The sequence below is a fragment of the Prunus dulcis genome, chromosome 1 (assembly GCF_902201215.1).
Source record: "Prunus dulcis chromosome 1, ALMONDv2, whole genome shotgun sequence".
Taxonomy (NCBI): Eukaryota; Viridiplantae; Streptophyta; class Magnoliopsida; order Rosales; family Rosaceae; genus Prunus; species Prunus dulcis.
In genome coordinates, this window is record NC_047650.1 from 3,886,526 (window position 1) to 3,914,348 (window position 27,823).

General features: G+C 38.6%; 2 protein-coding genes and 2 long non-coding RNA genes across 4 annotated transcripts; 1 reads left to right on the plus strand and 3 right to left on the minus strand.

Annotated features, from left to right (window-relative positions):
• The first annotated feature begins 7,105 nt into the window (after positions 1-7,105).
• Positions 7,106-9,002, plus strand: LOC117618581 (probable indole-3-pyruvate monooxygenase YUCCA3). Its single transcript, XM_034348221.1, has 3 exons — positions 7,106-7,780; positions 7,930-8,301; positions 8,775-9,002. The coding sequence occupies exons 1-3, from the start codon at positions 7,106-7,108 to the stop codon at positions 9,000-9,002; spliced, it is 1,275 nt and encodes a 424-aa protein (XP_034204112.1).
• Positions 9,003-10,909: 1,907 nt separating this feature from the next.
• LOC117618656 lies at positions 10,910-11,581 on the minus strand. The gene is made up of 3 exons (XR_004584480.1): positions 11,500-11,581; positions 11,318-11,453; positions 10,910-11,206 (listed from the first exon to the last, which is right to left on the minus strand). It is a non-coding gene; the product is annotated as an uncharacterized LOC117618656 (long non-coding RNA).
• A 411-nt stretch (positions 11,582-11,992) lies between these two features.
• Positions 11,993-20,875, minus strand: LOC117618663. The gene is made up of 4 exons (XR_004584485.1): positions 20,864-20,875; positions 20,736-20,756; positions 12,657-12,736; positions 11,993-12,045 (listed from the first exon to the last, which is right to left on the minus strand). It is a non-coding gene; the product is annotated as an uncharacterized LOC117618663 (long non-coding RNA).
• A 1,716-nt stretch (positions 20,876-22,591) lies between these two features.
• On the minus strand, positions 22,592-25,758 carry LOC117615990 (7-hydroxymethyl chlorophyll a reductase, chloroplastic-like). Its single transcript, XM_034345186.1, has 4 exons — positions 25,744-25,758; positions 23,314-23,449; positions 23,119-23,221; positions 22,592-22,991 (listed from the first exon to the last, which is right to left on the minus strand). The coding sequence occupies exons 1-4, from the start codon at positions 25,756-25,758 to the stop codon at positions 22,769-22,771; spliced, it is 477 nt and encodes a 158-aa protein (XP_034201077.1). The 3' UTR covers positions 22,592-22,768.
• Positions 25,759-27,823: the final 2,065 nt, after the last annotated feature.

Genomic DNA, 27,823 nt, shown 5'->3' on the forward strand with positions numbered 1-27,823 from the left:
GAGTTTTATCATACAGTTTGCCCTCGTAGCATACCTTACTCAAAAGAGCATCAATAGAATCTCATGAGTGGCAGAAAGGGTGAGTAGAGGCAGTAGCCTTCACTCGCCCTCAAGGGGATCCGCCAGCTGCGTGTGATTTTTCGAAGTTATAATTTGGGTAGATTCAGTATATTACAGCGGTGTTGATGAAATTGAAAATTTTGGTCTCAAATAAAATACTAGTTTCAATGCAAGAACAAGGAATAGATGCATGCTGTGATTTCAACTTCCAATAGGTTTTGTGAGACTTCCCAGGTTCAAGTGTGAATCTAGGACCCTAAATCACCTGCTCCACGTGGTCGCACCATGCATGTCCTTGTCAGCTCTGTCTCGATGAGAAACGTGTACGTTCGATGAACCAGAAAGATCAAAGATCCATGTATGCATTTTCAATTTCAAGTTGCTCTTGAGAGTCTTGATTAACTAAACTCAATTTCAAATCTAATTAAGTCGTCGATCGCTACATATGCATGGGGAGTGACGACAAGAAGAGAATAGTTTGCTTAGACTCGCTTTCCTAGATTCTAATTCTCTTTCTTAACTCTTTCCAATTTTGGAAACACAACCAAACAGAAACAGCCATTCTTCTAGTGGGGAGATTATAGAATACTACTATAATACGGTCACATGTTATATTTTGTACACGTGTTATAATATTAGTAGATATTTAGAGATAGGAAGGAGGGAAAATAAACCCTGTACACCCATATTATAACACTTGTACAAAATATACCATATGACCGTATTATTATAGTATTCTATAATTTCTCCTTGTAGTCACTACTAGGTTTTACCCTTTGCGCGACAAACAGTTATTCGTCGCACCAGAAATCCTTGCGCGACGACACATATTGTCGCGCAAGATTACTTAGCGCGACAGTACTGGTTATTGTTGAGTAAAGTTAGCAAGAAAAACACGGGGTTATTTTTTTTGGAGCCAAAAAATTGCGCGACGAAACGTATCGTAGCGAAAGAACACTTAGCGCGACAATACGAATTATCGTCACGAAAAGTTTGCAAGGAAAACGCAAGATGATATTAATTGGCGCCAAACACTTGTGCGAAGATACATATCGTCGGGAAAGAAAACATAGCGCGAGAAAACACTTTATGGTTGCGCAAGAAAACTGGGGATATTTTATTTGGGGCCGAAAACTTGCGCGACGAAAAAGAAATATTTGCACGACGACAATTAGTTGCGCGACGAAAGTTGTTTTGTCGTGTAAAGTAGGATGTGGGCACGTACTAGCGCGACGAAAAGTGTAATTTGCGCTACAAAAAGGGAGCATTAGCGTAAAGACAATTAGTTGCGCAACGATAATTTTCTCATCGCATAAAATATGATGTCGGCACGTACCAACACGACGAAAAGTGTAATTTGCAAGACGAAAATGACCGTTTGTGCGACAAAACCCCCTTTCGTCGCACAAAAGCCTTCGTTAAATATATAATATGTATTTAGCTGTTGCAGAGGCAATCTGCAAAAAAATTCCAGATTGCCTCTGCCTCTTCCTCTCTCTGCTAGTGGGTAAGTATTTTTTGTCGTTAGTTTAAAAGTATTAATGTAAATTCATACTAATGTCATTAATGTCTTTGTCTATAGGGATATTATTTGTGATTAGCAATTGGTGGAGAACGACTGAGAATGTATTTTCTTTGTTTTATATTTTAATTACATTATGTTAAACCTTGTTCGATGATCCGCAGGTCGCTCTTCAGGAGGGTTGCCTGAAGAAGCTTGAGGGGCGGGAGGATAGTTGCGTGTGGCTTTGCTGTCATATTCAGGCACCGATTATGTGGTATTTTTTTTATATTAAGTTCAAAATTATTACACGTTTCTCACTAATGTTTATTTAATTTTTTATATTTAATTTCAATTTCAACAAATACGTTTATTTTTTGTATAACAGAAGAAGGCCAAAGTAAATAAGGGCAATAGAAACAAGAAGACTCTTCTCCACCATTCAGGTTCCAGGCCCTTCTCATATAGGATAGACATGCGGCGGCGGGTAATAATAAAATCATTTATATTCAATTTTTAATATGTCATTAATATTAAATTTTTTTTTTCGTACTAACATTTTTCTTCTCTTGTTCAATTCAAGGGCGGTCCAAATTCCCAGAGATCGACGTCTTTGATGATGTTTATGAACTTGGGAATGAGTTGGCCGAGTCCCTTCATGTAAGTATTCTTTAATTTTAATTATTATCTTATGCATTCAAGTTTTATGGTTATTATATGAATGTTTTAATTAATATCTTATGTTATGTTAGACAGACGACGATGACGGAGAAGAGCCAGTTGATTTTTCAGGATTTCGCCTCCCAACTTCCTCCCGATACTCCGCTCGAGTCTGTGGATCCTTCACAGGATGCGGGGTTTCAGATCTTGACGGAGACCTTGGATCAGACTCTCGGGAGGAGGCCAGGGACATATTGTTGAGGGATGGGGAATGCTCGGTTGCAGGAACCTAGACCCTGTTCATTGTCGCAGCAATGGTGGCAGAGCTTAAGGGTCAGATGTCTGTGCTTCTAGAGTCCCTCGCTCGGTCCGACATTCCAATCCCGCATTTTGGTCCCTCTTCGACCTCCCAGCCCTTCCAACCCGAGCATCGCCACCCCACCTCTGCCCCTGTCGACAATGCCCAGACCTCCGAACAGCATTTACCAGACGACCAAGTAAATTTTGGAACATTGTTTGATTAGTTTTTTACTTCATTAATTACATTTTAAACATTTCTCTTGTACTCATTTATATTATTTTATAAATTAAAAAAATTTCTCTTCTTCACATTTTTTTATTATTGAAATTTCATTTTATTACCTTAAAAAAAAAAACCAAAATTTTTTTTTGCACAAAATCAAAATTAAATATCTTTTTTTTTACCCAACGAAACTCTTTTCGTCGCGCCAATTCATGTTTTTACAAAATTCAAAAACCTAAAACTAATTTAAAAACTATATATTTTATCTTTGAGCAACGAAATATTTCGTCTCACGAAAAAGAATTGCGCGACGAAGACAATTACGTCATGCAACAAAAGTCATCGCACAAATAATTGCGGCACGAACAGTTCTCTCGTCCCTACATTTCTGTGCGACGAATACAAGCCGACAGATGTCGTCGCGCAAATGTTTGCGACACGAACCGTTCTCTCGTCCCCAACATTTATGCGCAACGAATATAAACCTTCGCACTGTGTACTCGCAACGAATGTGTTGTTGTCGCGCAAACTTTTGAGAGACGAACAATTGTGTCGTCCCTAAATTTTTTTGTGCAACAAAGGTTAACCGTCGCTCATTTTTTTGCGACCAATGAAAAAACTTGGTCGCGCAAAGTCTTTCTTCATGATCTTTGCGCGACGGATTCAGTGTGACGAAATTTCTGTTGCGTTGAAATTTGTGCTACTGAAATGTACTTTTGCGACCAAATTCTCTTCGTCACGCAAATTGTAAAATGTAGTAGTGAGTGGAGGCCTCTGTATCATGCAATTATGTGCATAATCATTGGTTATTACCTTGTTCATTCAATAATGTAAACCATTTAGCTAATTTGGTTAATATGATTTTCATTTCATTTTTTTCTGACAGATTGTGTTTCATGATCTACGTACATCCTCACCACTAGCATGTATATTAAAAAGACTAGTAATTCGTAAGGCCCTTTTGCATCTACTAAACAAGTTTAGTGAGCTTAGAATTATTATTATTATTATTATTTTCAGGTATAAGCGATATTACTAGAGGAGAGACTCAAACACAAGACCTCAATGCAGGAGTAATTGCTCTTAACCAAGTATAAAAATAAAAAAAATTATAAAAAAAACTCTTAACCACTCGAGTCACAAGTCCGTTTTTAAAATTATTATTAGTCACATTTTTGTTTTTAAATTTCATGTATAGGAAAGTTTAATGCTTAGAAAACGTTTCTCCCTTTCCTATATATGAAATTATAGGAAAGGGAGAAAAGAGAAAACGTTTTGACACAAGCTGCAAATCATTACGTGCTTAGAAAACGTTTTCTCCCTTTGTCTTCTTCTTATGTTTATGAATTTTGAAATGAATCCTGATCTAATCTGCACTTTAGGTGAGCGTTTATATATTCAGTGGTAAAACGTTTACCTTCAGACAAGTCAAGTTCAACTCTAGTCTTTGAATTATAAATGGGTACTATCATCGAGCATTAAATTTGTTCACCAAATGATTCATATAAGTCAGAGTTCAAGTATACCTTTTGAATTATAAATGAGTACTCCTACGCGTGTCAAATTTGTTTAGTTATAGGTCCACATTAAACTTTATTTATTTCTATAAATAAGACCTTGACATATGTACATACACATTTATTAGGTCATTATTGAAAATTAAAAAAAAAAAAAGCGCTTTGTAAAGAAATGAATGGATTTAAGACTAAAACCACTTTATTTTACCCATTACACATGACACACTTTCTTATGAACACATTTTTTTTTTTTGGGGGTGCTATAAACTATAAAATAAATAAATAAAACTAGAGTTAATTAGACTAGTTTTGAAAGGGTTAAAAGCACTTTAGGAAAACAATAAATACTTATGATTTCATTTGCCAGAAAACCTTAGATGTATTTCTAGCAAAAGTGTTTATGAGTTTAAGTGCTTCGTACGTAAGCAATTTCAAACAAGACCATAAAGAGGGAAGGAGAAAGGAAAGAGGACAAAAAGTTAAATAGGTAAATAAAGATGAAACTTGGTATTATAAGCAATTTGACGGGTGAGGTGATTATTAGAGTAGGAGGTGTGCATTAGACATAGGTACATGTACGTTCCCTCGCCCAACTTCCGTGGAGCCATTGACATGCTACTCAGTCAAAATTCATCTAATCTGTAGGCTATAGCTAATATTGCTTGCATTGATAGAACATTTTGTTGCCAAATTTTACTATATGCAATGACTGGTTGATTAAACTAGTACCTACATATCATTCCTTACAAACCAATAAAGCATGTGCATTTTAGAGATAGGTACCCTGAGATTACGGGAACAACTCATTATCATATATATGATACGTATATTGTATTTATCTTTTTCAATTAATTAACGGATTACAAATTTCAAAACATAAAAATTTGTAATTTAAGTAGTTAAGAGTATTTTTTTTACTTTAGTATTGTTTGTATCAGCGTTTGCCCTACACTTAAAAGTCTTGTATTCAATTTTCATCTCTAAAATTATTTGTATAAAGATTTACAATATATATACCTTTACACCCAAGATGTTGTGTTTGATTTTCATTCCCATCAATGTCAATAAAGCATATAAATATGCCAAAAAGGCCGGACGAGATAACACTGATATGGACAGCACATAGATAACAAGTCATTCTGGTTCGGCCATTTGTTGCAAGAATGGAACTTCATGTTGCAAATTCTAGATTTTTAAAGTATGTCCAAAGAAGACAGTGTTCTAGAATTAAAGCAACAAATTTGCAACTATGTGATTCTTGAAAGTTGCTTTATTGTGGCATATAATTGCTCTATAGCTTCTTGGCACGCATTGTTTAACAACGACAGCTCTGCTATAGTTTCCACTGACCTTTTTCAACATGTTCATCTTTTTTCTTTTCTTCTTTGGACCATTAAATTGCTTGCTGAAAGTGATGGGTAATTTGTAAGCGCAAGGCATGAAAAAAAATATAGTTTATATACAAGCCAATGATTATCTTATGGCATATTGCATCTAGATGTTTCCTGCAGAAACCAATGTCGGCAATGCATGATTTGATGAGTCTCTATCAAGGACAAGATTCAAGACTGCGTGGGCATGATTATATTCCCAAACAAGTACTTCCTTATAAAATATTTTGTTTTAGCCTCAATCAGGGTTTGTTTAGCCAATGCCCCACTGACTAGGCACTATTTTTCAAGCCAAATTTTTCTGCACTATGAAGGAGGAAAATATTTTGATCGGCGGAGCGAGTAGCCAAACTCCTTGATTGGACAGAGTTGGTTCAATAGAATTTGGACGTGTGCTAATCAATGTGGGGTTTGTGAGTTGGATTCAGTCCTTGATTGGACAAACCAGAGTTTTGACTGCTGGAAGGAGTTAAAACCAAATAAGTCAAATATCAGATTTTTAGCCATTGGAGCTAAGTTTATAGGGGGCCTTATCTTATTGGAACCCACCCCTGGAAAAAAAAGGCTACATCCATGTGCTCCTTGACAAGGGGTTCAGAGTACCTATGTAGCTGGTTAATTTCTTGGTCACCTCAAGTGGGTGGCTTGTCCACTCCTAAATAAGTTAGAAGAGATAATACAACAGGATTAGAACCAAAAATAGACCCCTTTCACAAAAGGTTTAGAATGTCATTCTTTTATGGGACTACTATATATGTCAACCTCTTATCGTGAGTCAGATTCCTTATATTTTGAGAATCTCACTTTTACAGAAATTAACATATACTGCAATTTTCATACCTAAATGACTCAGGTTTTTATTTCTATTACATTAAAAGGAATCAAATCGTTAGCTTATTTGTATTGTAACTAATTACTTCACCCTCTGTATCGACTTGAATTAAATTTGGCAGATTGTGGGATATATTTTGGAGGGTTCTAAATTCTAATTCAATAAATTAAGGTTTGTAATAAACAAAAGAAGGCGGCCCTAAGCTTATCATTTGGAAATGACCCTCGAAGGCTAAAAGGCATCGTTTTCAAATCCCAGTCACATGCTTGCTCTCATGGCCAAATACCCCCCTCCTTTATTTAAACCCCTCCATCCCTCTCTCCCTCTCACACATCATTTCAAACATCTTCCATTTGCTTCTCTCTCTATCTCCAACTCCTCTTTGTCCAATCTTTTGATCCACATAGTTCAAAACAATTCATCCCACCACCATTTTCTTCATAAACCAAAACAGCACCATCTCCATTTTTTCTCACTGCTTTTGTTTTGTGCAACAAAATACTATTGGGCAACCAATATTTTCCATAACCTCTCTCTCTCACCACCTATTGTCTTTCCAAAAGACAAACATACTTCTTCATCATGATGTATAATGGTACCTGTCATAACAACATACCCCAAATGGTTCCTCACTCATTTGACCAAGATGACCTTTTTGCTAGGAGATGCATTTGGGTGAATGGACCTGTTATAGTTGGGGCAGGTCCTTCAGGCCTAGCTGTTGGTGCTGGCCTTAAAGAACAGGGTGTCCCTTTCATTATCCTAGAAAGAGCCAATTGCATTGCTTCTCTTTGGCAAAAGCGCACATATGATCGGCTCAAGCTTCACCTCCCCAAACAATTCTGCCAATTACCCAATTTCCCATTCCCAGAGGACTTCCCAGAATACCCCACTAAAAACCAGTTCATCAACTACCTAGAGTCCTATGCTCAACATTTTGACATCAGCCCCCAGTTCAATGAGACAGTCCAGTCTGCCAAGTATGATGAGACCTTTGGTCTGTGGAGGGTCAAGACCATTGTTTCAACAAGCAATTCAAACCCCGCTGCTGCGGAGGTTGAGTACATTTGCCGGTGGCTCGTGGTGGCCACCGGAGAGAACGCAGAGAAAGTAGTGCCAGAATTCGAAGGCTTGGAAGAGTTTGGTGGCAATGTCATGCATGTTTGTGACTACAAATCTGGCGTGGCTTACCGTGGTAAGCAAGTACTAGTTGTTGGCTGTGGAAATTCAGGCATGGAAGTCTCTCTTGATCTTTGCAATCACAATGCAAGCCCTTCAATGGTGGTTCGGAGTTCGGTAAGTAAAGAAATTTCACAAATTCTGTCCTGAATTCAAATCTAATGGACGACAGTTTTTGAATAAATGTATCATGTTATCTATTAGTAAAAATTCAAAGTTCAAACTTGGACTTAAATCTGTTTTCTTTTCTGTTTTTGGTCTCACAGGTTCATGTCTTGCCAAGGGAAATTTGTGGAAAGTCAACATTTGGATTAGCAGTTTTGTTGATGAAATGGCTACCACTTTGGCTTGCTGATAAGATATTGCTGATACTGGCATGGCTAATATTTGGAAATCTTGAAAAATATGGTCTTAGAAGACCATCTTTAGGGCCATTGGAACTCAAGAACATTTCAGGGAAGACCCCTGTGTTGGATATTGGTGCCTTACAGAAAATAAGATCTGGTGAGATCAAGGTGGTCCCTGGAATCAAGAGGTTTTCTCATGGTAGAGTTGAACTTGTTGATGGACAAAATCTTGAGATTGATTCTGTCATTTTGGCAACTGGGTATCGCAGCAATGTTCCTTCATGGCTCAAGGTCAGAATTAAATTTTATTACAATATTTCCATCTCAATGTGTTTGGTTTGGAAGCTTCTATTTTTCAATCCATGTGACAGTTATGGCAGTGTTTGTTTTCTTCCTCTGTTTCTCTCCCTTTCCCTCTGTTATTATATTTTTTTTGTTAGCTTCTTTCTTCAGAATTTGATGTCTTGGCTGTCAGATTTTTTTGGTAATGATTTTGTCTTTTTCATTACCAAGATCTGGTAGAAGAGAGTTATTTATTTAAAATGAGGATCCAAATCCAAAATTATATTATTGGAGAAGTTTTCTTATCCACTTTACCTGAAATTTTCTTTTTCATACAAGTTGATTTTGTGTTTATGTCTTACTGTTTTGGTATTTATTACCATGTTTATGTCTTAAAGTTAAGGTTTAGTTTAGATAAGTCTCATCAGTATTTCTAAAGTTGGATGGTCTTGAAACTAAAATTTTCCTGGAATGTTGTGCAGGAAAATGAATTCTTTTCAAGAGAAGGAATTCCCAAGAATTCATTCCCAAATGGGTGGAAAGGGAAAGGTGGGCTTTATGCAGTTGGGTTCACAAGGAGAGGACTATCTGGAGCCTCACTAGATGCCATGGGAGTCTCACAGGACATTGCCAAGAGCTGGAAAGAAGAGACCAAGCAGAAGAGGAAATCTGTTGCAGCTAGACATCGCAGATGCATTTCACATTTTTAAAATTTCAGAGTCACCAAATTATTTTTTAGTTTTATTCTTTTTTTTATGTGTATAATTTGGTGACTGATCCACCAAAACTGGGATTAGTTTTGTGTAGAAAATAATGTAGAATACAGAAAGGTAGCCCTCTCCTATAGAAAACCTAACACATCAAAAATAATTGGACATAAATTTGTCAAAGGAAGATGAGGCTTATTCTTTATTTCCTATGGAATCTTGTATTCAAATTTATTAATAATAATCCAATTCCCAGTCAAATGAATGAGATTCTCTCTCTCTCTCTCTCTCTCTCTCTCTCTCTCTCTCTATATATATATATATATATATATATACACATTACACACAAGTTCTTTTTTGGTTTTGGTTTTTTGGCTATTAAATTGCAAAAAGTTGAAGTTGGCCCACTAGTCATAACTATAATTGATGGGCTCTCCTCTCTCAACCCAAGCTTGCACACCAAGGACCCAATAAATGATGTGGGCCCCTGGTCCACCACTTTCCAACATCACAAATCTATTCAAAAAGGTTTTGACTGTGACTGAACTTTTCAGAAAGAAATAGGTCTCCTCCCCATGTTGCCTTGCACATGGATAGAACCTAGAAGGATATACAATTCTTGGGGTTTTCAACATTGGCATGAAACTTCAAATATTTATTTCGTGCCCAAATCAAACACAATTTTCCCAGCTAGAATTATTGCATCAGAAGTTTAAAATAACATGATCATATAACAATGTTTTACCAGGTATAACCAAATATAAATGAAAAAACTGTATTTATAGGACAGTTTAATGTATAAGCCAACTCTACTTCCAAAGCTTTTTTGAAAAAGTGCTCTCTAAATACTCCTTCAATCCTCACAATCCTCTCCGGGGTCAAAATTCAAGAGTCGTTCTATGGTGATGGTACGTACTATAGATGTGGACTTTTGTATTAGTAACTTCGCTTAAGTTTAATGAAATAATTTTATAACTAATATGAAGGTTCACATGAGGAATCCATTTATAGCGCCCTCACTAAATAATTTCTGCCAAAACTCAAAACATGAACCAACCTCTATTTCCCCTTGAAAAAAAAGTCCAACTGCCAAAACCCATTGGATAGTATGCAAATGTAGTTTTGGGTTAGCAGCCCTTCCTAAATCATTGAAAAATTTTTGGGTAAACCCCTTTACACTTCTATCCAACTAATATCAGCCAAAAGTTTCCTTTTGCTTCTCTGATTAGCATGATATGCTTCTTTTAATACCAAAATTACTTTTTTCACAGAATGATGTGTGTGTGTGTGTGTTTTTCGTCAATACAGAATGATGTGTTGTAAGTAGAAAAAGACAACCCATATGAGTCCCCATGCTGTTTCTTCACCACCACAAACTCAAATATTGTAAAGAAAGAAAACCAATTCAATTCTTCAAGTGCATGCTGTTTGTGGCTCTCTCTTTCCAAGCATAAAGAAGCAAAGCTTGTCTACTTAAAGTTGCAGCATTTTGAGCCTACAAAATGAATTCCACAACTGCACTTTTGTCAATTCTCACTGGGTTTTCTAAGGTTCTCATTAGCCCACCCTGCCATCCACAATGAAAACCACATGGGGAGGCTACCACCCATATCCTTCCCTACTTCCACCACCTGAGATATTTTTTTAAAAGAAAGAAAAAAAAGCCCATTCCTTCATGTTTTCATGCCGATACATTCCTCTCACTGTCTTACTGCTTTTGGACCATAACCTCGTACTTAATTAGGTCTCTGCATTCAATTATGCATGGCAACCATGTATGCGTTGAAGGTTCAGTTTGAGAACTCTAAATGAATTCATTCCTCTACGGTCGGTTTGACTGATCTTTGACTACCATACATTAGGTTTGTACATAAGATTAAGGCCCAGTCATTTTTGTGCACACCTTCTCATTTGAAACCCAATTTTCATTTGCTTGTTTTTGCTTAAAATGAGCTTTGAGATTTAGAAATAAATAAATGAGTACATAACGACGTGAAAAATAACAAGTCTAATAATTCCCTAAACCCAAAACCCTAAACCTCCAAGACAAACTGTACATTAAACTGTTTGTTCTTCCAAAATTTAGTCTCAGCCAATTTTCTTGACTTCATTATTTTATCTGATCTTGACTTTTCTCCTCAGTTGAGCAGAAGCTTTCCATCATCAATTTGACTTCAACAGTAGAATCTTGGCTTGGAATCAATTACCTATGATCATAGCAAACATATATGTCAACCTGAGAAGACCTAGGAATTGATCGATACGTAATTGGTTCTATATATATTTACAGAAAAGATTAAGGACAACATTCGGTGTACCTTGAATTGCCCTCTTTATCATCTGCATTTCACCAGCTAATGCAGTCACTTGTTGGAAAGAATCCGATTGATTTCACCATTCTTATTGTAGGTATCCACAATCTTCTTTGCATATGAAGGCATATGCTGATCAGCTCTGCATGGTTCAGCTCAACTATCAGGTAACACATTGAAAGTTGCACCTTTGTTTTCCCCATATTCGGTTTACATACAGGTAGTTCCTGATGGTATGGTAATCGAGTGAATAACGAGCAAATTCCAGACCCTTTGGGCCAATCTGTTCAACAAGAACCAAGTCATAAAATAAAAGTTGCATATGAAGGCATATGCTGAAATGCATCAATTAAGAGTCTGCCATGGTTCAAGCTCAACTAGGTTCAGGTAGAAACAAGATTAAAAACAATGGTGCACCTTTGTTTTTCCCTCCAGAAATTCAGATGAGCTATAGCTCACATTACAAACCAAATGATTTTCAAGAAAAAAAAATGAAGTATTTTCTTCAGAAGATGTAGTCGGTAGCAGCAAAATTCCCCATCAGACCTTTGGGCCAATCTGTTAATACAAGAAGGCAAGTCACTCAAAATTAATATGTTCGGAACCCATATAAAACCCCTTTTCAAATAATTCCAATCAATTTGGGAATATTTGACCTCAATTAGGGAGTTAGCTCTCAACCAAGAAAGCAATCACATTGCCAACAAACTTTGGGGCAGGTTCAGGACCCTTTCCTGAGAAACAAGATTGTAAAAACAATGGTAAGCAGCATATATTTCGCGAGTCCTCCAGAAATTCAGATGAGCTATAGCCTACATTACAAACCAAATGATTTTCAAGAAAAATGAAGCATATTTTCTTCAGAAGATAGAGTCTAATACAGCAAAATGATAAACATTTCTATCCCATCAAGGGGAGGTCCTATTCCCTGAATACACCAATAAAAATTATCACAGAGAAGGCACAGCACGTACCCCACTTAGCATTATCATATGCCTTAACAGTCTCCATGACAAATGGTTGGCCATGCTTAGAATACTTCGTGCAAAGGAAACTATGTCCTATAAACATTAAATTTCAAATTGCAAAAATACAGAGAAAGAGAAATAGGATAGGATCAAGGGTTTTAAACTGCTAGTTGTTGGAGTAACCTTCAAAAGATTATCAACCAGACTGAGCATCTCTCTTCCACGTTCATTTCTACCATTTGAAGGCAAGAAAAAAATAGAAATCTTTATTTATTTCTTTCCTTTACCACCAAAGTGGAATAAAATATTGCAATAGCACAATGATAAACAATAAGCACAACGAAAAGCTGCACACAGAGTCTGAGCAACGATATTACCTTACTGTAACATACTGTGGATGTTGAGTCATGCTGATTCCAGAATATTTTGGCACACCCATGTATCCCACAACTAAATCCTGAAATAGGTGGGTGAGAGACATGTGAGAACCTTTATACTACTAACACTAAGTTATGCTTGTTTCAGTAGATAATAAAAGCTTTGAATAATATGTCAGACCAAGGTAATGGTGACAAAATGTAACCATGATTCTTGCAATAGACTTGTAACTTTAATTAATTTTCACAAAGGTTATATGCACAGAGAGAGAGAGAGAGAGAGAGAGAGAGAGAGAGAGAGAGAGAGAGAGAGAGAGAGTAGCAGTTGATTCCAAACAATTGGAAATTCCTTGTTTTTGTTGAATTGCATTTTTCACGTCTAAATGAGCTTCCAAGTTTTAATTTGATCATCAAACGTAGTCCAGTTTCATGTACAAATACCCAGTTTCAAAGACTTTCATCTATCCTTGACATAAAAGTTTTCCTGCATTCCATAATAAGTTATCCTTCAAAAAGTCACGAAAGAGGAAATTGTTGACAATAAACCAATTGCTGAATTGAGACAGTACAAAGTCTCATAACTCTCCCTCTTTCCCTCTCCCTGGCCAAAAAAAAAAAAAAAACTAAACAAAAAGAAAACAAAATACAAAGGAAATAAACTTAAGAAGAAATTTAGTATAAAAATACATGTTTATTTCTAGAAGTTAGTAAAAAATGAACTATTTTCAGCAGAAAGTGTTACTTACGCACTGTCTAACCAAAACATGCATGGGGACAATGAGATGCAACCAAAACTACACAAACTCCGAAAATAAGAAAATAGCATTCCTGTATCTTTGTAAAGATGAAAACTCACCGCTAAACCATTTGTAAAGTCGAAACAACTGCAAGACAATAAAAATGGGACAGGTAAGGAAAATATATGACAGATATAAACTATAGTATTTGATATATGTGGCATTTCTGTTTGTGAAATACGTCATCTAATTGTAAGTTACTTGTTGAATCGATCTGATGGAATTCACAAATGAAAAGTTTATAAATTTGTAGCAGTACAGGTGGTGATGACAATGATACTACTGCGTTTCCAATATCAAGCATAGTCCCTGAATCTTATTGACTATAGCTTCGGGGACATCTGGTACAATTAGAATGAGAAGATGAGATTACTGTGGGAACCGAATTAAATCAAAACCCTGGGTCAAATAATTCCTTCCATTTGGGGATTATTTAACCTAGCTGGGAGTTACTCAATTTAATTGGGAGTTACCCAATTAAATGGGGAGCTACCTAATTAATTTGGGATTGATTTGATTCCTACCCCAATTAGGGATTTGATTTAAATCAAATAAATCAAATCTTGCCAAATCAGGGAGGAATAATTCCTTTCCATCTACGGAATTATTCCTCTGAAACCCTAGCCTCCGAGACCACTAAAAGTCTGCAGAAAATTCCTCTCAAACCCTAGACACCTCTCTCTCTCTCTCTCTCTCTCTTACACAAGTCTCTGGCCGCCCGGTCTATACCTTAAACACATCTCCGTACCCTAGTTAGCTAGTGTTTTTCTTACAAACTCTTGAACTAACATAGGCATCGGTGGGCCTTTGGCCAACACCCCCGAGTGTGGTCCTCTTATTTGTTCTATTTTGCAGGGAAAAAGAGGCGGCGAAGAAGAGAGGGGAATCTTTCCAATCGAATATTCTCGTGGGAAAATTTGCTCCCACAAATTGGTGCTTTCATTGAGAGCGCGAAATAATACTCAAAGCGTGCTCCAAATTCATTTTCCACACTTTGTTTCGAATAACCATGGTTGATACAAGACGTATGAAGAGTAACACCACCACGACGGGCCCGTCTCATGGTTTCATGGTGGAAACCTCGCTACAACCGCACGGAATCGTGGTTGCCAACACCTTGCAACCGCTTCCTAATGTTGTGCAGCCACCTCCAGCTGCTGGAGTTGCAGAACAGCCGCTGCAAACAGCTGCATGAATTGCAGAACAGCCGCTACAGACAGCTGCTGGAATTGCAGAACAGCCGCCACATGGCCCCGTGACCTCCACAGCCTTGCAACGACAGGCGACAATTGCCGGAGCTGCTCTGCCACGTCATCCTGTTGGAGCTGCTCTATCGCGTCATCCTGTCTGAGCTACTCTACCGCGCCATTCTGCCGTCAGAACACATCAGCAGCCGGATTTGCTGCACAACCCCAAGGCTACTCTGACGTCATCCTAGTCTTGGAGCAGATCCATTCTCTCCCTCCTCTGCAACCACACTTGACGTATGCACCCTTGTGCGCATCTAACAAAGCCCTAGCCCATATGTCATTGAGCCCGATCCACACTTCTCTACCTGACCTACGCAGTCAAGTGGGCCTGAATTCACTGGTTGATCAACTCGCACAAAGGGTTGACAACCAAAAGATCAACTTGAATCAAAGCACTAACTTGAAAGCCCAAGACGAGGAGAGAAGGATATGTGAGTATACTGGTGAGCATTTTGAGGGATCTCAGACTAGTCAGTCAGAGACAAACAGGCAGGGGAGAGAACGAGATAGTGCTGATGAGACGCAGACATCTGCAAGCCGTACTCTGAGCCAGTCGACGATCCATTCAAGATTGGGCTCACAGCAGGCACGAGTCCGTGAACGATTGCATGACGAATGCAACAACCGACGCTCGCGGCGACAACTTGTGGAGGAATCTTCGCAAGCTCAATCCACCAATCTGCCTCACGGGTAGGGCAACTAGGAGGTCAACCTCTTCAAGTCGACGAGGAAGTTAACCTCGTAAACGACCGACTTCGTAACTTAAAGATTGGCAAAAATTTCGAAGATGCTTTATGCAGGGAGGTGGACCAAGCAAACTTTACGCCTTTTACTAGCGAAATCGAGCAGGTTGCTCTCCCAAAGAGATTCTCAACGCCTTCATTCACACATTTCAAAGGGGATTCCAATCCTGAGAGCCATCTAAAGCGCTTCAAAAGTGTTATGGTCTTCTACAAGGCCAACGACGCGCTAATGTGCAAGGTGTTTGCAATGACCTTGCTAGGAGCAGCCCAAGACTGGTTTCATACCCTGCCATCCGGGTCGCTCAGCAGCTTCAAGGAGCTAGCTTACGTCTTCACCAAAGAATACACTTCTTACCGGACGATCAAGAGGAATCCTGACCACCTGTTCAACCTGCAGAAGAAGTACGATGAATCCCTCCGAGATTACATCAAGAGGTTCAAAGCAAAAAGGGCGAACATCATCGGATGTGACAACTTAATCGCGTCATCGGCCTTCAAGAGGGGCTTGCCAATTGAGTGTGAGCTGACCATCTCTCCCTGCCGAACACTAGTAGAAGTCTTCTCGATAGCAGAGCGCTATGCACTTTGGGACGACGACCGGACCGCCGCAAAGAAAGCTGCCAAGCAAGCCGATCAACCGGTTAAGCAGGCAAGCCAAAGAAACAGCATGATAAAAGACAAGGATGGAGGCAAGCGCGGATTACAGCCTCATAGAGGTGCTCCAACAGCTGAGAGCTACACCAAGTTCACTATCCCGATATAACAGATCCTAGCTCAAGTAAAGAACATGCCTTGGTTGACGAAACCATCGCCTTTGAAGGGAAACCCAGCCAAGAAGGATACTAGTAGATATTGCGAATTCCAAGGAAGGCACGGTCATTACACAAATGAATGCTTCGCCTGGAAAAAGCATCTCGAAGAACTCATCAGAGACGGCCATTGTACGGAATTCATCACAAGGGGGGCTATCCAGCAAATCAAAGATCGTGACGCAACTGCCAACGAACCTCTACAAAAAAAAAGTCATATGGATCAGCACAATCCTAGTTAACTCTAAGAGCCCGAGCTGACCACCGAGTAGCAGAAGAGAAAGATCATGTAAGCGACAAGAGCAGGTCTCCCAAGCCGTCACTTGCTACCAAGTCATAGAAGACAATCCTGACATCATCTTTTAAGGGGATGAAGTTTCAAGACAATGGAATGCCCATCACCTCCGAAAGTACTATCCACGAAGCTCCTCGCTTACCAGCTTGGCTCCAAGCAGGTGGCGAACCCTTCCTCACATCCATTGAAGACAAGTTACTTTTGATGTTACCCCTACAACTCATCTCTTTAGTTCAATAAAACAATGTAGTCACACAGACATCAATATAAGTTCAAGCTTTTCTTTCCAATGAAGTGTTCACAAATGCAATCGACATGTCTCTGGACATAGGTCAAACGGGCCACTCTCCTCGACACATCTCCAGACGTATGCCAAACGAACCACTCTCTTCGACACATCTTCAGACGTAGGCCAAACAGGCCACTCTACTCAATATGTCTCCAGACATAGGCCAAACGGGCCACATTCATCGACATGTCTCCAGACGTAAGCCAAATAGGCCACTCCTTGACACGTCTCCGGACGTAGGCCAAACGTGCCACACTCATCGACACGTCTCCAAACGTAAGCCAAACGGGCCATTCCTCAACACGTCTCCGGACGTAGGCCAAACGGGCCACACTCATTGACACGTCTCCGGACATAGGCCAAACGGGCTAGTCTCATTGACACATCTCCGGACTTAGGCTAAATGCGTCACTCTCATCGAAATGTCTACGGACGTTGGCCAAACGAGCCACACTCATTGACACGTCTCCAGACGTAGGCCAAAAGGGCCACCCTCATTGACACGTCTCCGAACGTAGGCCAGACATGCCACTCTCATCGACATGTCTCCGGACGTAGGCTAAACAGGCCACCCTTATGACACGTCTCCGGGGCGTAGGTCAAACAGGTCACTCTCATCCACATGTCTCCGGACGTAGACCAAATGGGTCACACTTATCGACACGTTACCGGATGTAGGCCAGACATGCCACAACCCAGAAACACTCAAGCAGTTCACAAAACACTATCACTTTGTGTATTGAAGTTAGAAAAAGCAACTAAAATTTCCATAGCAAGGTGACCAACCGACTGAGTTCAACAAAAAGATGGTCAAATAGGACCAATTATTTTCAACAAGAAAGTAGACTACAAAAGCTGAGAAGAAATAAAGAAGTCTTTATCTCTGAGGTGCGGGCAGGAAACCCCTGATATAGCCACGTCTTCAGCAGCTCCACCTGCTTGCTCCACTATCTCTACTGCCATCTTATCGGCTACGTCCTCTTCTGCTCCATCATCTTTAGTTATCGCCTCTTCGGTCCCTTCCATGTTCACAACATTAACCTTTTCACTTTGCACAAAAAACAAGTTCAAGCAGAGTGCCTTGATGTCACCATCTTTAATCGCATAGAAGGGAGCAGTTCCATTTGTTCAGTGCATATAGCCCAACTGTATGCATCTATGGTGGCTTCAAACCTGAAATTTTCAGTAGACTTGTGGTGAGCGCAAAGTCTAGCCAGAAGCTTGTCATAGCTAAGGGAGATATCAGCATTCTTGCATTCGAGACAAAAGAAGGCATCTTTTCGACTAACCAAGTCAACAGCAGAAGAGTTAAGCTCAAAATCCTTTTCGGCAAAGGAGTTTTTTAGCTTCGATATCATCGCCTTCAAAGTAGACGTCTTCTTCTCATAACAGGCCTGCTTGATAGAAAGCTTGCTGGCCAGTTCAGCCTTTTCTTTCTTCGGCTCGCCTAGCTGAGTAGAAGAAGTGGCAACAACAGATGAATTATGGATAGTCTCAGCAGCAAAAACCAATCCTTTTTGAATCAGATGAAATGTCGTTTCCCTTTGTTTTTCAAATGAAAGACTCGCGAAAGTGCCAAGATCGCCTGCCTGACCGATGTGATCGATCAACTTAGCACAGGAGGATGGGTTTGATAGGAAGTTCATCTTGAGTAGATCAGACACACATGCATCCTCTGCAGGGCTAGACTTGTTCGCCTTGGGATCAACCGCCAACGCTGAAGAAGAACCCTTAGCCCGGGCAGATGACACTCTCATATTTGTAGCCTCTGCCAACCTTACCTCCAAAGGAGTCAAGAAAGTTGAATCAACTCCACGCTTGACTGCCCGTGATTCAGCAGCTGGATCGTGAGCAGACCTCCCAGTTCGATCTCCATCCTTCAACTGATGGAGGCGACCCGAACTTCAAAGAAGAACATTTACATCTCTTTGCCTCTTAGCAGGTGAACTAAACAACGCATAAACTATTTCAAGAAGCAGATCATTGTCTTCAAGTTTGTTAGCATGAGACTCGGGTAGAACACCCCGAACACTGCGCATACCACTAACTTTCCTGCTATCTGCACCAACGAGATGTTTGACCCTGACAGATGATGATGGAACAAACCCCACTCAAGTCTTTTCAGCAAAATAGAGCTTTGGCTTCTTTCTCAATGGAGACACATTCTTCGCCCGCGAAGAAGTAGATTCATCTCTTGAAGACTTGGCAACAACCTTCTTTTTTGAGGGAGGGTTCTGGCAGAACACTCCTCCTGCCCAGCCTACATATCATCAGAGTCTATGCTATTTTGCTTTCACCTCTTAACATCTTGGGCAGGGGGCAGACCACCGACTTCCTCCCGATACTCGCTCAACTGGCGCAGCTCGCACCGAATGAGGCCAAGCACGCTCCAGCCTAGACCTGCGTCAATAGGAAGTAGCTGGTCCACTTGCGCGCGCCTACTCCACCATGTCTGCTGCTCCCTATTGCTGGCTTTCCCTTAGCTAGACCTCGTCGCAGAAAAGAAATACACGTGCTCAACTTATCTTGGGATGCACGGTGACTCCTTTCTTCGACGAGTAGTATAAATTCTCCAAGATCTCTCTCAAACTAGAAAGTAGAGAAGTTAAGTTTGCAATGTGAAGAAGAGTGAAGAGAAGCCCTGCAGTTATACAAGATGGGAATCCTAGGTCAACAAGGAATCTCAAGCCCATTCCAACTGGGTGTTCAAAAAATTAGCAAGTCAAATACCTCCTCCGCTCAAAAGCTCAAATCCAAGGAGGAAGCCCAGTTACAGCTGGACAGCCCATAAGATAATTCACATCTCTTATATGCCACCACGCGCCATGCAGAAGCTGATGGGCATTTGTGGGAACCGAATTATATTAAAACCCTAGGTCAAATAATTCCTTCCATTTGGGGATTATTTGACCTAATTGGGAGTTACTCAATTTAATTGGGAGTTACCCAATTAAATGGGGAGTTACCTAATTAATTTGGGATTGATTTGATTCCTACCCCAATTAGGGATTTGATTTAAATCAAATAAATCAAATCTCGCCAAATCAAGGAGGAATAATTCCTTTCCATCTATGGAATTATTCCTCTGAAACCCTAGCCTCCGAGACCACTATAAATAAATGGCAACACACAAGGGTTGAGGTACGTCTAAATTCCTACTGAAACTCTGTAAAGAATTCCTCTCAAACCCTAGGCACCTCCTCTCTCTCTCTCTCTCTCTCTCTCTCTCTCTCTCTCTCTCTCTCTCTCTCTTACATAAGGCTCCGGCCGCCCGGTTTACACCTTAAACACATCTCCGTATCCTAGTTAGCTAGTGTTTTTCTTACAAACTCTTGAACTAATATAGGCATTGGAGGGCCTTTGGCCAACACCCCCCGAGTGTGGTCCTCTTATTTGTTCTATTTTGCAGGGAGAAAGAGGCGGCGAAGAAGAGAGAGAAATCTTTCCAATCGAATATTCTCGTGTGGAAATTTGCTCCCACAATTACCATGTATTTAACGACTCTCTCCTAAAGCCTAAAAAGCATCTATAAAGTTCAACGCATGAGCACACAATGCTTTTGATAGTGTCAATGTGATTGTGTGTGTGTGTGTGTGTGTGTGTGTGTGTGTGAGAGAGAGAGAGAGAGAGAGAGAGAGAGAGAGAGCAATTGTTTATCTTTCCTTTTCTTTCAATAGCATGATAAATGTTCATCCACTGCAATCTTATCCTCAAGGTTGCTAGTCCTATTTAGTTCCTGATGTTCTTTCTTAATATCTAAAGGTATGTCTACAGAAATTTCAGAAATGAACTTTCCTTGACCAAAACTGTCAATCATACCTTCTAGTTGTTGAATCTAATTCACATAAAAAAATTCAAAAGCTACTACGTATTACAAAGAAAAGGACAAACATTACCTATAACAACCAACTCATTTGCTGGCAGAGAGAAATACGGAACCTGCTTTGGTTAAAATATGAAATGAGATGAGGTAGCATGAATGGGAGAGTAAATACCAAACTGAACATACAAGGACCACTTTTACCTCTTCAATATGACCATCCAAATGCTTCAAGTGAACCTATCAAGAGGACAGGAATAAAATTTAAGAAACAATATAGCCAACTAGCCTGTTAAGAAATGCTCACACCAGGAATAGTTGGCATATAATAAAAGATAAAACAATTAGTGTCCATTTTACTATCATAAGCATATAATCTAAAACAGATATAAGCCAGCCAGACCGCACCACTAAATTATTCTAAAAATAAGATAAAAGTATCCATGAAATCTTTCAGAGTCAAAAGCCCAATCCCACAGCACTCATCCAAGGTTGATCCCCTTTTTCGAAACAAGAATATTGCTAGAAGTGTCAAACAAAGGGTGTGCAATGGCACACATGACCACCTTGAAACATTCCTCAGACCTTGGGCTCTTCTAATAATTGAAATAAGTACCTTTTATGATAACGCATCCAAATCCTGTACTGTATAAGAGACCAAATACTCAATAGCCACAAAATGTACAAAAAGAAGAGCAAACCGTGTAATTTTGCATAAATTCATAATGAAAAACTGTCTCTGGTTCCCTACTTGCTGCCTTTAAAAACTTATCAAGCCCTTCTTGAGTCCCATTGTCCACTGTCAAACAAGAGCATCAGTACTTAAACAAATTATATTACTTGTTACTGATGTCATTTACTACAACAAGGGCATTATATAGTTGTTGACTACATACATATTTAATAAATAATGATGCTGTGGTTGATGATATGATGATTATGATTATAGAGATTATAGTGGTTCATCTATGCCATGTTTAACATGATATCATGGCAATTATATATATATTCTTTCCTCTGGGGCCTTTAGTAATAGACATAAGTAAACTTGATGGCTAGACTACTTATCGAAATCGAGAAACATAAAAAATAAAAATAAAAATAATGCATAAGGCTTTTACAAACCGCAATTTGTGCCTAACACATAAAGCTCGTCCAAATTTAAATGGTGCTCCACAGATCGTAACTGCAGTTTAAGAAATTACTCTGCATTACAATAGTACAAGTCACAACAGAGAAGGATTGAAAGTAGAACTTGCAAGATTATATTATAAATGCTACCTTGCACCTGGCAACCCACACCACAGAATAGAAGTTTCTTTACACCTGCAGCCTGTTTTACAGGAAAGGCACACTTGTGTCAGTAAAACTCATAAGAAACGTGCAATTTTGTGACAAGGAGCAGTGTAGAATAAACAACTAAGGAGTAGGAAGAAGTACAAACTTTTCACTCAAAAGCAATACCAACAATTGAGATTTAAGCTCCATAAAAGGATGGTCCATCACCTAAAGGACAGAAAAGTCCTAAACAAAAAACCCAGACCACAAAGGACGGTATGCTCTTATCAGCTAGAACTTCCGCTGGTGTCCTGTTGAGAACGGGATAAAGAGAAATGACATAATGAGGATGGAATAACAATAACCAGAAACAAAAATTGTCATAAAATGGTAGAAGAATTTCATCTGAGGAACCTGTTTTTCTCCCTCTACCATGAACTACAGTTTCCAAGCCCTGAATGGGAAAACAAGAGTACATGAATGCTGGAATATAAAAGAAACAACTTGAGTTTTATTCAATTAACCAACAAGGCTAGTTTACAATAAAGTACAAAAATCCAAAGCTATGTAGTTCCACAAGTCTAGATGATGATTTAGTTAAATATGAAAAGAAAATTAATGGTAATAATAATAATGAATTCTAATGACAACATTGGTTGTAGTTCCACAAAGAAACAACATTGGTTGAAGTAAAAATTTGGTCTGGCAGCACCTCTAACTTGAATTTCGAGAATCAAGACTGATGAATAAAATGGAAATCATGCATGGCAATGGATCATTAAAAAAATTAGATTTTGAACCAAAATTGAAGTTCGATCACTCCACTGCACTTCATATAAGCACTTCAAATGTCCACATCCGGTGTTTGGTACATGATATTAGAGAACTCGAGCATTTACTGTGCTCTAAATCAGTATTTAAGAGTAAAAATTCAATGAAGGTATGAAAATTTAGGAGAGGAACAAGAACTTCAATCTTAGACATTCCATCTCCTAAGAAAGCACAGGCTTCCTTGAAATGGGCAATGTAATATGTGTCGCACAACCCACAACGACTGCCAAAAGACAAGGTATAGCAAATAAAGGAATAAATAAAAATTCAAACTTTAAATGCAAAAATTCAAATTTATAAAAAGTAAAAGTGGGGTAATGAAAGGAAGTGAAAGAGCTTCAAAAATGAACCTGCAGTGGTCTTTAGCCGGATAAGTGCCACCAGGAGGAATGGGTCTGGAGCGTTGCCTCCATTCCTCTCTCAGCTTCACTGACTTTGAGTTGGGTTTTCCATATGTTCCACCACATAACACAACACAAACTTTGCTGTGAAACAAACACACAGATACACAAACAGAGGCGCACACAGAGAGTTTTGGGGGGTACCTTTAGAGGAAGATGAAGATGAGGAAACAATGGAAAGTGAGAGAGGAAGGGAAGAGAGCTTGGCAATTAGTGAACACGTTGCAGCTGAGAGAAACCCCAAGCCAACAATAATGCAACTGAAACAGAGTGAGAGTGACTACAACGTGCTGAGGCTGTGTGAACCACCTATTTCTTTCTAACAGTCTGCCATGGCGCTTTATAAGATTTGGTCACTCGTGTGACCGGGTGCACCTGGTTCGAACCAAAATCTAAAAATATTCATAGTTTCGGAAATATCGGTAGTCCAAAAGCACGGATATTTCGATATCGATAAAAATTCAATAAAAACCATGGAAATTGTAAGAAAAACTTGAAATTTTTTCTTCAAAAGTTGGAGGATGTTTATTTAGTCAATTATCTATTACTTTATCATAAAACATTGGAAGGATATGCATTGCATGATGAGTTTATCTGATTTAAGTTGATTATATAGCAAGCTGACAAACACTCCGAGCGTAGAAAATATGTAATAATTAATGAAAGAAGATTAAACACACCATAATCAATGTTATACATTGCATGGTAAGATGCATGAGTGACTTAGTACCACATAGAGTTCGTATAAGGTTCAAATTTGAGTTATTTACACTATCAACTCCTGAGGTTTTCGGCTTTGTCACAAAACTCCTTGAGGTTTTAGAAATTATAAGAACACCCCTGAGATTTTAAATTGTTTTCACAAAACTCATTTTCATTGATTTTTCATCCAAAGATTGATGATTTTATACACACAAAAATTTCCAAATGACAAAGTTGGCATTTGAGATTAGATTGCATATACTTCATTGAGGTTAATTTTGTCATTTGCATAAGTTTTTTTTATAAATGAAATCATCAATTTTGAACAAACAATCAACGAAATGGGGTTTTGTGAAAACAAACTAAAACCTCATGAGTGTTCGTGTAATTTTTTAGACCTAATGGGGTTTTGTAAAAACACAAGAAATCTCAAGGGGTGTTAGTGTAAATAACTCTTCAAATTTTTCATTGTCTTCATCATCTCGATATTATCAATATTATAGCGATATTTTGACCAAATGTTGCTGAAGTGTGAGAGAAATTATCGATGTCGATATTTTCCAATATTATTGTCGATATTATTGATACTTATATAGATATGTTCCAAAATATCCTAGACGTGAAAAAAGGATAATATCCTACATATCTTAGTAGTAAATACTTGAAAAATTGTAGGGTCCAAGTCTACCGAGGGATGGCAAGTGATTAGGTCTTTGAACAAGGTTGTGAAAACTTAAATAACTCGCTTACCTTGAGTGCTAATAATTTATGTTCTATGGTTCTTTGTGAACAATTTGCATTTAACTAAGCCTGAAATCAAGCAACATAGATGTACTGGCATGAAACTATTTTCTTTTACTTAGTAAGATGCTCATACTTGTTTAAGGTCTTAAAATCAAATTTTAATGGATGAAACCTGGTGTTTGTTAGGATTGAATGTGGCTTTCATAGAGGTCTCTGTGTATTTTAATGGATGAAACCTGGTTGCGACTCCAATTATTTTGTACTGACACACCAACTCTCTCTTTGCATAGTTTTTGTGAGTATTTATTGTCAAGTTTTGTAATGTATAGGTATCCTCAGACGTCAGAGGATGCATTTCTGAGTCTTGTCCAGTATGCTGTGGAAATTGCTGATTAGAAGATGAATTCACATGAATACAATATTTTTTTGGGTGATTTTTGAAAATTTTGTAAAAAACACGTGTATTAAATAAGAAAAATACATAAGTATGTGTATTGTATGTTTGTTTTTAAAAAAAAATATGTATTTTACCGGGTCTTTAAGATGTGTATGGAAAACGAAAGTATTATTGAAAAATACGTACTTACGTGTTTAATACAAGTATTAAATGGAAAAATGCTAAATTCTTTATATGGCAAGGAGGTGCAGATCATTCTGGTGAATTTGGATGTAAGTATCTGACAATGATCTCAACTCCTTCCCATCTGGAATCTGCAACAATTTGCTTCTCTGTTTTTCCCACCCAGCAGCACCCCAACACAAAATCTGCAGGGCCAAAACTACGTCGTTAAATAACAGAAGTCACATTAGAGTAGAAGCCATGTCTGAAAGTAATTGTAGTTTCCAATATGCATCAGCACCAGAAGAAACTAGTACATAAGAGTGTTCAAGAAGGCAAGGCTATACCGTCCTCTCGGGGGTGAAAAGCAAGAAATGTTGCCGCAGGTGGCGGTGGAGGTGGCATGACTTTCTTCATGGTCTGCGTTTTTACGCATCAGATTTTTATGAGTACAATGAGTTAGATCATGAGTAATTTGCAAACAGAACCTAAGCATGTTGACAAACAAGATTTGGGAAGTTTTGGCTGGGAAAAGAATATTTCAAGAATACTATTTGTGTTGGGTTTACCTTCAATGTTGTCATGTCAAAAATGGAGATCATCCCTCCTGTTGCTGATATGAGATATCAGTCATTCTTGGACAAATCAAAGCAGGACATAGCCTCTTCAGGGTTGGTGCTGGGAAGGTCATTGTTCATCAGCTCTAAGCCACTCCTTGCTTTCCATAAATTAGGGTGAACCTTGGGAGTTTGGGTAATCACTGCATTTTTTAGAGTATTTGAAGTGGATTTTGGGTAATCACTACAAATTTTTTTTAGTATCCATTTTGGGTCCATATTGCCTGAATTGTGAAGTAATTGGCAATTCTGGTAGGTGGGTGCCACAGGAAAAGCCCTGAGGGATGTCATTGCTGTTGGTATCGGTGGCAGCTTCTACTGGGGGATGGCAAGTGATTAGGTCTTTGAACAAGGTTGTGAAAACTTAAATAACTCGCTTACCTTGAGTACTAATAATTTCTGCTCTCTGGTTCTTTGTGAATAATTTGCATTTAACTAAGCCTGAAATCAAGCAACATAGATGTACTGGCATGAAACTATTCTCTTTTAGTTAGTAAGATGGTCATACTTGTTCAAGGTCTTAAATTCAAATTTTAATGGATGAAACCTGGTGTTTGTTAGGATTTAATGTGGCTTTAATAGAGGTCTCTGTGTATGTATGGTTGCGACTCCAATTATTTTGAACTGACACACCAACTCTCTCTTTGCATAGTTTTTGTCAGTATTTATTGTCAAGTTTTGTACTGTATAGTTATCCTCAGACGTCAGAGGATGCCATTTCTGAGTCTTGTCCAGTATGCTGTGGAAATTGCTGATTAGAAGATGAATTCACATGAATGCAATTTTTTTTTACTGGGTGAATAGAAGCATTCTGCAAATGACATTGACACGCACACACTCAGAGGCTTATAGTTATACTCTTTGCTTTTCAATATTTTACAATCATTTGTGTATTGGTAGAGCCTTTACCAGGAACATATTCTGTAGTCTGATTATCATTTGATATTAACCTTGTCAGCAACAACTGCAAAACTTCTATTTTTCATTTTCACAGAAGCTTTCCTAGTTGTTCATATGATCTCTGGCTCAACTGTTGTCGGGAGATCCGAGATGGGCACTTGCAGGAAGGTGGGAAGGAAGTGATTATGGAATATGTCAGTCGGGGCCTATACTATTTGCATGGTGGAAAGTAAAGGGTGGAACTACTTCCTGAAACTAGCCCCAAGCGTTCTGTAAGGTGAACATTTAAGTGGAAACCAAATGAAGATGGAAGTATTCGTTGCCCCCCAAAGGACATGAATGGCTGTGGTGATGGTATTTTAGTATTTAGATGCATATTTTCCGAAAATCACATCAGGGAGTTGGTAAATAGATGAAGCTTACAAACTTAAGTGTAAAAGTGAAAATTCGGCAGAAAGTCGTTCATATCTTAACTCTGTGGATGATGTCGACTCAAGCGGCACTAAATTAAGGAAAGGAGCTTCTAGGTGGATAATTATGATGGTATTCGAATTTTTCATCACATACTGTGTCTTTTTGACGTTGTGGGTGATTCATCCCATACATGATCAGACCTTTTATCTGACTCTGGAGCATAAAAAGGAAGAATATGGTTAGTTCATTAAATACTTTTGAGGTGTTTATGCAGGTGTTTTAGTTTGGTTGACAACTTTTTCTAATAAAATCTTTAAATATCGTTCCTTGAAGATCGAAATTTCTGAATATCGTTCCTTGAATGGTGTTGCAACTGAATTACTTGCTCAAATTCAATAGTGTGGAGGGCACTGAATCTCTTGAAATAAATAGCTATCCCTGCAGTTATTCATATAAAGATCATTCATACATGAAATAGGCTGAAAGAAACATATTATTTAATTGATTCATATAAAATTTTAACATGGTATCAGAGCACCAGTTCTAGGGTGTCTCTTGAATACTTTTTTTAACACTCCTCTTATCACCTAGGGTTTTTCACAACCCTAGCCACAACACCCAATCATGGGTGGGAACAAATCAAACATCAGCTTCCGACAACGAAGCCCCCAAGTTCACAATTGAAGAATACAGTCAACTTAAGTCTCTTCTTCACAAT

What these genes read in the sequence shown, in the direction of transcription:
- LOC117618581 (XM_034348221.1), top strand. Translation starts at nt 7,106, where the DNA reads ATGGTTCCTCACTCATTTGACCAAGATGACCTTTTTGCTAGGAGATGC. An exon ending in CAATGGTGGTTCGGAGTTCG is followed by an intron (nt 7,781 to 7,929) that starts GTAAGTAAAGAA and finishes TTGGTCTCACAG; the next exon opens with GTTCATGTCTTGCCAAGGGA. An exon ending in ATGTTCCTTCATGGCTCAAG is followed by an intron (nt 8,302 to 8,774) that starts GTCAGAATTAAA and finishes AATGTTGTGCAG; the next exon opens with GAAAATGAATTCTTTTCAAG.
- LOC117615990 (XM_034345186.1), bottom strand. An exon ending in ATCTTCATCTTCCTCTAAAG is followed by an intron (nt 23,222 to 23,313) that starts GTACCCCCCAAA and finishes GTGGTGGAACAT; the next exon opens with ATGGAAAACCCAACTCAAAG. An exon ending in CCGGCTAAAGACCACTGCAG is followed by an intron (nt 22,992 to 23,118) that starts GTTCATTTTTGA and finishes GTCTTTTGGCAG; the next exon opens with TCGTTGTGGGTTGTGCGACA.